Here is an 11,103-nt window from a genome sequence, read left to right as displayed (position 1 = left end):
GGCCGCCTGGAGCGCACCCGCCTCGGAGCACTAGCGCTGCCCCGCGGGGACAGGCCTGGACGGGCGCCGCCGGCCGCCAGCGCCCGCTCGTCGCGGAGCAAGGTGAGCGCTCCGGGGAGCGGGGAAGCCGCGCGGTGGGCAGGTGCGGGCGAAGTTGGTTGTAGGGGCGCGAGTCCTGAGAGGAACTGGACGGCTGGTGGCCGGGGCTTTTCGCGCGTTCCCTGAGGGCTTGACGCTTGGTGACCTTGGCAAGTGACTTAATCTTTCGTAGCCTCAGTTTCCTTCTCTGTAAGCGCGTCTTACTAACAGTAGCGACCCCTTGGGGTTGTTGAGCGAGTTTCCTGAGACTTGGCCACTGAGGGCTTTATTAACACACAGCCTGGCGTGGAGTGAGTGCGTAAAAGTTAGTCCGTATTGTTATTAAAGGTGGCATTGAGCACATAACTCGGTCCCGGATCCCAGGGCCTGGGTCCAGGATTGGAACAGATACTAACCTCGCTCGCGTCTCTGGCCCCAGAGAGGTGGAGAAGAGCGAGTGCTTGAGAAAGAGGAAGACGACGACGACGATGAAGACGAAGATGATGAAGACGATGTGTCAGAGGGCTCAGAAGTGCCTGAAAGTGACCGTCCTGCAGGTGCCCAGCACCACCAGCTTAATGGAGAGCGGGGCCCTCCGAGTGCCAAGGAAAGGGTCAAGGAGTGGACGCCCTGTGGACCCCACCAGGGCCAGGATGAAGGGCGGGGACCAGCACCAGGCAGTGGCACCCGCCAGGTGTTCTCCATGGCAGCAATGAATAAGGAAGGGGGATCAGGTAAGGGCCCCTCTGAGTGGCGGGGAGTGCCAGGCAGGGAAGAATACAGACCCAAGACAAAGCCACAGGCATGTGCATTTTTTCCTCCAGCCTCTGTTGCTACTGGGCCAGACTCCCCATCCCCCGTGCCTTTGCCCCCAGGAAAACCAGCCCTACCTGGAGCCGACGGGACCCCCTTTGGCTGTCCGTAAGTTGGGGTGTTTGAGACATGGGGGTGCTGCCCAGTTGTGTGTAACCGCCACAGGGGCATCAGTGTTAACTGGTGCCCTCTGTTTTGATACAGTCCTGGGCGCAAGGAGAAGCCAGCTGACCCTGTGGAGTGGACCGTGATGGACGTGGTGGAGTACTTCACCGAGGCAGGCTTTCCCGAACAGGCAACAGCTTTTCAAGAGCAGGTGAGTTCACAGTCCGGGACTGTGCACTCAGGGCCTCAGCAGAGCTGTGCTCTGACCCTGCTGTCTCTCTGTCCCACCCAGGAAATCGATGGCAAGTCTTTGCTGCTCATGCAGCGCACAGATGTGCTGACTGGTCTGTCCATCCGCCTTGGCCCAGCCCTGAAAATCTATGAGCACCACATCAAGGTGCTTCAGCAAGGCCACTTTGAAGATGATGACCCCGATGGCTTTCTAGGCTGAGCGCCCAGCCTCACCCCTGCCCCAACCCATTCCAGTCCCCATCTCACCCAAGACCCCCAGAGTCCAGGAGCTGGACAGGGACACCCTCAGCCCTCATAACAGATTCCAGGGAGGGAGCAACCTTGTTTGCTCATCTCTTTCCTTTGTCTCTTTTTCTCTCTCTCTCTCTCTCTCTCTCTCACACACACACACACACACACACACACACACACATTGCTCATCTCTTTCCTTTGTCTCTTTCTCTCTCTCTCTCTCTCTCACACACACACACACACACACACACACACACACACACACAGACGCCATCCAGCACATCTCATATTCCAGGATAGTGGAGTGTGGGGTGGGACATGGCTGGTCATTTCTCCCCAAGAGGCCAAACCTCCCCCCCAGTCCAGGACATTTTTGAAAAACAGAAAGGGGGAGGCTTCCCATCTCCCCAAGATCCTCTTCAGTTCAGCCAGATGTTTCCTATATAAATGTTTTGTTCTGCCTGTTCTTTTTGGTGGGTGGCCTTTCTTCCCTCTCCCACCACCCATGCCCCTTCCCAGTGTGCCCCTGGTGTCCAGCCCCTGGGGAGCAACTGGTGTGGGGTCCCTGGGTCTTCCTTCCCCTGCCCCCTTTCTTTCTGTTGGTTGTCGCTCCAGCTGGCTGTATTGCTTTTTAATATTGCACCGAAGGTTTTTTTAAATAAAATTTTAAAAAAAGGAAAAGGAAAAATACCACAGAGTCCATTTTATGAATGGAGTGGGGGAGGGGTGTTGAAGAGCCTCCTAGGACAGCCTAAGGTTAGGACAGAATAGTTCTAGGAGGGAGAAAGCCTCACTGCCAGTTTACTAGTAACTGCTCCAGGAGGGTGGGGACATTTCCTTTGTTCTGTCATCTCTCCCTGCCCAGAAGAGGGCTTGGCACACACAGTAGGTGCTCAAATATTTGTTGAGTGACTAGTAGTTAACTCTATGCTTTACAAGCATTTTCTCGGTTGTCCTCTCCCAAGCCCCACAAGGTAAAGAGCTCATAAAAACCCACTTTATAGATGAGGCAACTGGCTTAGCACAGCGAAAATGCTTGCTCAGGGACACATGGGGTAGCATCTGACACCTGTCTGAGTTCTTTACCCTGAGTCTTTAAGTATAATTAATGTATTTGGCTTTGTAGTTATGTACCCATCAGCCTTTGCATGTTGGGAAGACTCCATTCTACAAACTTTGGGGACAGGGGTCTGTTTTGGGATCATGGCAGTGTCTCCAGGCCTCAAATGCCTCTCCATGAAAGGAACAGAAGGGATTGGGCCATCAGATGAGATCATGGGATAGGAAAAGTGTTCTAAGTGAAAAATTATGGGGCCGGCCCGTGGCTCACTCGGGAGAGTAAGACTCCATTCTACAAACTTTGGGGACAGGGGTCTGTTTTGGGATCATGGCAGTGTCTCCAGGCCTCAAATCCCTCTCCATGAAAGGAACAGAAGGGATTGGGCCATCAGATGAGATCATAGGATAGGAAAAGTGTTCTAAGTGAAAAATTATGGGGCCGGCCCGTGGCTCACTCGGGAGAGTGCGGTGCTGATAACACCAAGGCCATGGGTTCGGATCCCATATAGGGATGGCCGGTTGGCTCACTGGGTGAGCGTGGTGCCGACAGCACTAAGTCAAGGGTTAAGATCCTCTTACCCTCTTCTAAAAAAGAAAAAGTAAAAAATTACTATTATTGTTAGTAGTAGTAATAACAGCTGCAACGTCGTAAATCCCTACTAAGTTCTAATACAGTTTATCAACTCCACTAGGGTTTAAAAACAACAAAACAGGTTCTGGGGCCTGGTGGTCAGAGACTGGGGGTGGGGCCTGGACATCTCTTCCCTCTATTATATCTGAGCCCTGGGGGTTTGGACACGCGTTAGAGACCCCTCCTCCCTAGGAAGCCAACTCGAAGAGAAAGATGCCGGCTTCTGGGCCGCACCCCCGGGAATTGGCCGCCCCAGCACCTGCCTAGATCGGCTCCCGGCTGGTCCCTCCTCCCCTCCACCGGGTTCCTGGAGCGCGCGGATGCGCAGCGCGGCCAGGTGGCGCGCCCCTCCCCTCCCGCGTGTTGAAATTCAAAGAAGGCGAACTCCCCCGGCCGGGCGCTGCGCGGCACTGGCAGAAACGTCGAGGCAAGGGTGAGTTGGAGGGGGCTGCGTTCCCAGCCCGGGCAAGCCTGAAGCTCCCGAGACTCGGGGCTCCCGGGGCAGTGTCGAACCCGTGGCCAACGTGAGCAGTGGAGGCTTAAAGGGTTCAGATCCCAGTTCCCGGTTCCTCGATGGCTACAGAGCAGTGGTTCGTAGGGCCGCTACCCCTGGACCCTGGAGAAACACCACCTCCGGACGACCTGGAATCAGGCACGCAGCCCTGCGGAGACCCCTCATGGTCGACCCCCCCTAGCAGGCCTGGGGACCCACCGGAGCCAGAGCCGGAGGATGCCCAGGGACACCTGCCAGAGGCCCCTGCTTGCACACCTTCCCCTAAGCCTCTGGCCCCCAGTCCTGCGCCAGCCCCTCCTCGCCTATCCCTGGACACCATGTTCAGCCCCATCACTGAACAGCTTTGCTACCTGCTCAAGAAGGCTGATGATTTCCAGAGCTACTTGCTTTACAGGTGATGCTGGATGGGGTCCTAGGCTCCCGTGGGTAAGGAGACTTGGACGAACGGGTGACAGGATAGACGGCACACACCAGTGTCGCAAACTCAAAAGCATTTAGAAGTTAGAGGGAGACAATAAATGAAGCTAGCTGATTAGGAATTCAGTTTCGGAGAGTGAGGAGGGTTGTGTAGAATTCAGGGTACGGGGCAACTGTTATTATTGTCCTGAGATGGTGTGGGCCTGGGGTTGCCAAATCTCTAGGACTTTTACTCCCAGTTTTTAAGAATGTTGGCTTAAATTTTGAACCCTGTGCCAGCTTCACAAAACCCATCTGAGCCAGATTTGGCCCGCGGGCTACCAGTTTGAGACCCCAAAGGATAATGTGATTTCCAGATGAGGGGAAAAAGGGACTGTGATTCTCAAATTTCAGCGTCCATTGGAAACTCCTGGGAGGCAGTTTAAACTCTAGATTTCTGGGCTTCACCCTGCAGGGAGTTTTGAGCCAAAAGTGGGTTGCAGGACTCAGGTGTTGGCATTTTAACAAGAGTTCCAAATGGTTTTGATGCAGGTTGACCTGGAAAATACTCTGAGAAAGACTTGGAGTGGTGGGATGGGGAGGGGGTTGCTGGCCGGTTAGTTCAGTAGGTTAAACCGCAGCCTTAAAACACCTTATAACAAGGTCAGGGGTTCAGATCCTGCAGGGGCCATCCACACACACACAAAAAAGAAAGGCTTGTTACTGGGAAATTTTTTGTAACTGGCCTCTAGGCCAGGGATATAGGTGGAGGGTGAGTAGAATAGGAGAAAGTGGGGGAGGGGTGTGCGAGGGATCCCAGGCAAAGGCCCCCTTCCCCCTTCAGCAGAGAGCAAGTACACAAGGAACAGCTGGCAAAGGTCATGCCCACCTTCTTACGGATGTGTGAGCCCTACTTCCTGTACTTGGAGGCAGCTGCCAGGAGCGTGCCCCCCATCTTTGGAGCCCTGCAGGAGCTGGTCCGAAAAAGGGTATGTGGAGCAAGTTTCCTAGACCCCACAGCTCCAGGCCTGAGGGACGAGGGGTTGCTCCTGGCAGGCCAGCTGATCTCATTATGCCCCCTCTTCCATGCAGCTGTTGGAGATCTCTCAACAGCTGACCCTGCGCCTGGAGCAACTGGTCCTCATGTATGCCTCCTTTGGGTTTGTGGACCTAGACGAGACTGACCCCCAGAGGTAAGAGGGTAGGAGACTGGGATGGGGTGGTGGTGGCAGCAGAGTCCAGGGCCCAGCCTAATCCTCCACTCTGCCACCTCCTGCCAGCATTTCCTGTTTCTTCTGTGGGAGGTTCTCCATCAGCCCTTCCCACGAGGTGTCCATCTTCAGATACTTTGCCCCAGCCGCCTACAATGCCAGCCGCTTCCCCCGATGCCTCTATAAGAAGATGCGTTGGAACCTGGAAACCACCCCAGAGCCCAGCAGCCGGGGACAAGATTCCCATGTGGATTAGTAAGCCCCCTTACCAAAATCAAAGTCCTCCCCTCCCTGTGCTCAATGCCAACATGGGCTTCCCTTGACCTTGGTGTTATCAACCTCCCCTTTTTTTAATCCACTGTCCCATCAAAATAAAAGCCCTTCTCTTAAAAATAAGTTGGCAGGGAGAAAAGGCCTCAGTATTGAGTCACATCCCTGCATAAGAACTTCAGGGTAATTTCTGATGAGTTTCCACCTCATCTCCAAAATTAAAGCCCTCAACAGCAAAAGCTAGGGAACTGATCACTTTTAATTGCTGCTTCTCCCTCCCAGCTACTTCCTATGCTATCGAGATACATGGGAAGACACAGGCAAGAGTCCAGCCAATTCGTGCCCCCAGATCCAGAAGTTGTGGTCCATTGGCCGATGGGTGCCCCTAGGACCAGCCGAGGATGACCTATATTCATGGTAGGAGCTGAGACAATGGCAAAGTGGGCTTGGGCTCTGGAGGGAGGAGCAAAACCCCACCAAAAACCGTCTACATCCCCCAACACTTTGCTCCTCTTGGTAATGATAGTATTTTATTGTGCTCTGAAAAGTGCTTTATGCAGATTCGTATTACAATCCATTGAAGTCTACACTACTGTCCCCAGTATACAAACAAGAAAACAGGTGCTCAGAGAGGTTAAGTTACCTGCCCCAAAACACACACCTAGCAGAGTGAATTGCAAGGTCAGGACCAGTTATTCAGCCTCCAGGAGACATTACTCTAAGTTTCTCATCAACAAGGAAACAATTTTCCCCTATGGTTTTTCCCACTCCCAGCTGAAACAATGCCTCTTTCAGCCACAGCCTGTCACTCGAGGGGAGGGACTCCAGAGAGGCCGGGGTCGCTCACGTCCAGGCCTGTCTGTCCCCGGTACCCCAGGATTTTGTGCCCGCAGCCGCCTGGGGACTACCAGCAGCTGCTGACCATCGGCTTCGAGGAGCCGTCGCATATGCTGGCCACCGACCTGCTGGTGCAGATCCTCACAAGCCCTGCAGGCCCGGCCCGGCCCCCGAGCGCGGCGGGGCCCGCGGCTTGGGCCGCGCAGGGGTCTTGAACCCGGGGAAGAAGGTGGGAGCTTGACAGTTCCAAACTCCGGGAGAGGGGACAGGGAGGGGCTCACTCGTTCTCCTGGAGCAGCCCGGCTCACCTTCCAAGGGGCCAGGCCGAGCTGACTTGTCCGCACTGAGTCCGGCCCGGCCGCGGGCCCTGAATGCGGACACACCAGTTTTATGTTAAATAAAAGAAAGAAAGAGGTCATAGTCTCAGCGTCCGCTCCAAGCGCCGCGCCCCGCCGGTGGGTGGAGAGGCCCCGCCCACTAGCGCGGCCTTCTGGGAAATGTAGTCTCTGGAACAAAACCTTCGTCTACCGATGGGCGGGAGCGCAACGCATGCGCAGAGGTGAACATGAAGCAAAATGGGAAGAAGCTTCGCCTGTCAATACCGGAACCTAGAAAACCGCAAGTTTCGGGTAGCAAGGAAATTCAACGCCCACTGGAGGAAGAGACTTAGAGCCACACCCGCTCTCATAATTTGACTCGGAAGTTATTTCTTTCTAACATGAAAGACTACATTTCCCGACATGCCCCAGGAAAGGGCCCGAGATCAGTTTCCGAAGGGTCAGGTTAGACTTTCCTCTTCCAGCTTTTGGATCTGGGATCCAGTAGGTTGCGGAGTACTGGGGCGCGGGCGGAATGGGAGAGTCCTAAGGAACCCCAGGTTGGGATCTTTAAGCCTCTCTCCACCTTGGACTGGAGAGGAGACCATGGCTGTGAGAAATAAACTCAGCTGCTCAAAGCTCCGGCGAGCAAATGGCACCGCCTGCATCCGAACCGGGTTCGTCTGATCTCATCTGGCTACTTTGGAGGAGAGGGGGGGATCCTTCCTGACCCAGGTGCCACTCAGCTGCTAGTTACTCCCCTTTAAGCCCTTTTGGATCCCCCAGCATTTTCAGAGTGAGAATCAGAGACCCAGAGCCTTTCCCTTGTGCTTTGGGGCAAAGCACCCGCTTACCTAATAGTCCCTGGCACATAGTATTATCATAAGCCCCAGTGTACGGATGAAAAAAACGGATGTGAGAGGTGCAGTGAGTCAGGATTGGACACCAAAACCCTTGCTCATCTAAAGGGGCTTCTGGTAACAATTACTGATTGCATCAAGGATTTTTTAGTCCATAGCCCATGTCTGAGTGAGTTCAAGAAGGTTCTAAGGGGCCGGCCCGTGGCTCACTTGGGAGAGTGTGGTGCTGATAACACCAAGGCCACGGGATCGGATCCCCATATAGGGATGGCCAGTTAGCTAGCTCACTTGGGAGAGCGTGGTGCTGACAACACCAAGTCAAGGGTTAAGATCCCCTTACCGGTCATCCTTTAAAAAAAAAAAAAAAAGTTCTGAAGCTCCCTGATATTGATCTGAAGTAGGTCCTGTGAGTTTTACTGCTGCTGTAAGAGTTTTTAGACTAGCCCGGTCCAACAGAAATATAAAGTGAGCCACAAATATGAGTCATACACGTAATGTTAAAATTTCTTGTAGTCACATTAAAAATTATAGAGGTCACATTCATTTTAGTGATATTTTTACTTAACCCAATATACTCAATATTTAACATACAATCCATGTAAAAAATTCATGTTTTTCTTTTTTTTTACTAAGTCTTTGAAATTTGTTGTGTGTTTTACACTTACAGCTCATCTCAATTCAAACTAGCCACAAGAAGCTTTAGACTGTCTCCTTTAAGCCAATCTACCCACTAAAGGTTTCCGGTGGGTGGCAGCAGTACTGAGAGAGGAAGGAAACAAGCTTGATTTCCTGGGTCCTGTTGCTAAGGAACTGTATCTACCCAATTGCCAAACTTTAGTGTGCACCAGAATCACGTGAAAAGTTTGGTCATTAGGTCTGTGATAGTACCTGAAAATGTGCATTTCTAACAAGTCCCCAAGCATCACTGATACTGCTGGTCCAGGAACTGCACTTTGAGAACTGCTGGTCTGTATCTACATTATGGTTCTCAAACTTGACTGCTCGTCGGAATAACCTGGGGAGCTTTAAAAAATACTGATGTTCAAGTATCTACTGACTTACTTGGCATGGGGGGCCTCAGTTGGCTTTAATAGGCAGGAAAGTTAGAGAACCCCCAGTCTATACTTAAGTCATTCTGTCCCTTTTATATGCTCAGTTCTTAGTTCCTCTGTTGGGAATTAGGAATAGGTTCTGGGTGTTTCCATTTCCCACCTTGCCAGCCCTGGCTCTCTCCTGCCTCTCTCTCCAGACCTCCCAGAGTCACAGTCAAGCATGTGGTTAGTACACTGATGGGTTCAGGAGGCGGGCCTTTCTTGGGCTAAGCTGCTCTTGGGTATAAGTCTTTCTTGTCTCTATGTTTTTCGTTTTGGCAGCTTGCTGGTACAGAGATCAAAGCCTGCCCCTTGGTGTTAGCACCTCGCTCTAACCAACTGAACTAACCAGCCAGCCTTCCTCTATATTTATTTGTATTTCACTAGGCATTTTCTGCCCCTATGCAAGGGACAGAGTTGGACAGATCCAGGAGTTTAAACAGTGATTCTAAACGTTCCTGGTTCTCACCTTTTCTGTTCTCCGTGCACTTCTAAGGAGTTGTTAAACTATAGCTGCAGAATGTTAACTGCACAGATGCAGTTCTACAGACAACTTCGAGTATTCTCCGATCCTCTTGAATCCCCATCCAGGGGAGAGGTTGGTTTTGTTTGTTTGGGGGCGGCTGGCCGGTACAAGGATCCGATTTTTTTTTTTTTTTTGTAGCTATTGTTTACGTTCCCAAGGTAGGAACAGGCTCTTATCACCTTTGTCTAGCTAGCGTCCGGAGCGGGGCACGCCGTTGGCACCAATAAATGTTGACAACGAAGCCGGGAAAGGGAGGGCGTGAGCTGTGTCCGAGCGCCACAGTGCGCGCCCGCGCCGCCAGGGGGCAGTAGGACCCGGGCCTGGCCGGGTTTGGCCGAGGGAGGCTGGCAGCCCTGAAACCGGGAGATAAGGACAAATTCCGGCATTTCGGCCGGTGCCTCTTGCGACTTTCTCAGGCCTCCCTCAGCCGTCAGCGCTCCCGCCCCACCCTAGACGAAGAGGACCTAGAAGGAAAGCGCCTGCACTACCCAGAAAAAAGGGGCTTTATTGGAGGGTGGGGAGCGGGTGACCCCGGCCCTCTTAACAGTCAAGGAAGAGGTCAGTTCGGTTTGCAATTAGGTGGAGAAGGACAGTTTCACCGGCGGGGTTGTGGGCAGTGGTCACTTTCCCAACGGGGGCTGAACAGTTTTATAGAGGGGACCGTTCAGTTTCACAAAGTCAAGATCAAGGATGGGCTGGTCAATTTCACCTTGCCCAGCACAGAGGGCTGACCTTCTCTAGGCTTCCTGCAGATCCGGAGGGCACTGCTGGGTCCCCCGTCTCGGTTCTTCCGACGGTTATGTTATTTCCGGTCGGCGGTCCCAGCCTGCCCAAACCTCAAGGTTTGCGCGCCTCCTGGAGAGAGAGACGCAAGGCCGGCCTCAGGGGCCCGCGCCGCGCACGCAGGTGCAGGGTGGGGCCGCTTGGGTCCCAAGACCACCGCCTCTTCAACCCCGGGTTGTGCCTTGGACTTTGAGTCCAGGCCAGAGTGGGGCTCCAGGGGACACGGGATGCACCTTTCCCCTGCCCAACGTCCTGGCGCCACAGGGAGGGGTGGGGGAAGCGACAGGCGCTGGAGGCACCGGGGGAAGGGGGCTCTCACCTTCTCCAGGCCGTTCTCCGAGGCCTTTCTACGGGGGGGCCAGATCACCGCCAACTTTCCGTCGCCCCTGCTCGCTACGGGGGAAGGGGTGCTCAGTCAGGGTTGCCCCTCCTCTCACCAGCTGGAGGCGGCCTGGATGAAGGAGGCCGGCCGCGCCCCTTAAACACATACAGGTGTTCACCCCACCCCACCTCCCTCTGGAGGCCTCCATCCAGCTCTGGGAATCCAGGAACCTGAGGAAGGAGGGAGGCGAGCCCAGAGAGGAGAGGCAGAAGCTCGACAATTCAGAGGAAGGATCCAGGAGCGCCAGAACCCTCTGGAACCGACAAAGCGGACAGCGGGAATCCGCTCCCTCTGCCCCCGCCCCCCAGCCCCCCAGCCTAGGTGGTAGGGAACCGGGAGTCCGCCTCTGCGGGGGGCGTGGAGCGATGGGAGTAGGCAGCCCAGAAAGGGTGGACAGGGGACAGTGAATGGAGAGTGGGTCCCAGGAGTCCGGGAGCCTGGAGAGGGGAACCCCGAGAAGAAGAGGGCCAGAGGAGGGGCTCCTGGATTTGGGCTGCTGGTGGGGGCGGCTGGAACCCGGGGGTCCCGGGCGTCACGGCGCCCGCGTCTTACCCGTGAGGCTCGGCGCGGGCTCCTTGAACTCGGCGGTGCCGTAGACGCTGCGCCGCTGGCGCTGCAGCTCCTGCTCGCGTTCGCGCACCTCTCGCACCTCCTGCTCCAGCAGTGACGGCACGACAGGCGGCGGGGCGCGGGCCAGCACCGGGTACCGGCCCTGAGCGGCCGAGCACAGCCGGCCTCCGGGCTCCA

General features: G+C 54.6%; 3 protein-coding genes across 3 annotated transcripts in view; 2 read left to right on the top strand and 1 right to left on the bottom strand.

Moving 5' to 3' along the window:
* Positions 1-1,645, top strand: SAMD1 (sterile alpha motif domain containing 1; the record flags this gene model as incomplete). Its single annotated transcript, XM_008566046.1, has 5 exons — positions 1-102; positions 518-812; positions 903-999; positions 1,096-1,207; positions 1,289-1,645. Coding segments are annotated over 5 exons (765 nt in total), but the record flags the coding sequence as incomplete, so codon positions are not given.
* A 2,097-nt stretch (positions 1,646-3,742) lies between these two features.
* On the top strand, positions 3,743-6,788 carry LOC103585134 (chromosome unknown open reading frame, human C19orf67). The gene is made up of 6 exons (XM_008566018.1): positions 3,743-4,077; positions 4,924-5,068; positions 5,172-5,272; positions 5,360-5,545; positions 5,843-5,977; positions 6,438-6,788. Exons 1-6 carry the CDS (start codon positions 3,743-3,745, stop codon positions 6,610-6,612), a joined length of 1,077 nt encoding a protein of 358 aa, XP_008564240.1. The 3' UTR covers positions 6,613-6,788.
* Positions 6,789-9,717: 2,929 nt separating this feature from the next.
* Positions 9,718-11,103, bottom strand: part of LOC103585153 (uncharacterized protein-like) — a 3,165-nt gene continuing 1,779 nt past the window's right edge. The window contains exons 4-6 of the mRNA XM_008566044.1: positions 10,909-11,098; positions 10,294-10,367; positions 9,718-10,046 (exon numbers count right to left, since the gene is read on the bottom strand). Coding sequence (XP_008564266.1) covers positions 10,029-10,046; positions 10,294-10,367; positions 10,909-11,098 — 282 coding nt within the window. The 3' untranslated portion in view covers positions 9,718-10,028. The remainder of the gene's footprint in view (positions 10,047-10,293; positions 10,368-10,908; positions 11,099-11,103) is intronic.

Source organism: Galeopterus variegatus, unplaced genomic scaffold (genome assembly GCF_000696425.1).
Source record: "Galeopterus variegatus unplaced genomic scaffold, G_variegatus-3.0.2 Scaffold218, whole genome shotgun sequence".
Lineage (NCBI taxonomy): Eukaryota > Metazoa > Chordata > Mammalia > Dermoptera > Cynocephalidae > Galeopterus > Galeopterus variegatus.
The sequence above is the reverse complement of the archived record's forward strand: the minus strand, read 5'-3'. Positions and strand labels throughout refer to the sequence as shown.

Bases quoted from the DNA above. Each gene is read 5' to 3' on its own strand.
- LOC103585134 (XM_008566018.1), top strand. From the start codon at position 3,743: ATGGCTACAGAGCAGTGGTTCGTAGGGCCGCTACCCCTGGACCCTGGA. The intron at 4,078-4,923 runs GTGATGCTGGAT...TTCCCCCTTCAG, and splicing joins CAGAGCTACTTGCTTTACAG to CAGAGAGCAAGTACACAAGG. The intron at 5,546-5,842 runs GTAAGCCCCCTT...TCTCCCTCCCAG, and splicing joins CAAGATTCCCATGTGGATTA to CTACTTCCTATGCTATCGAG.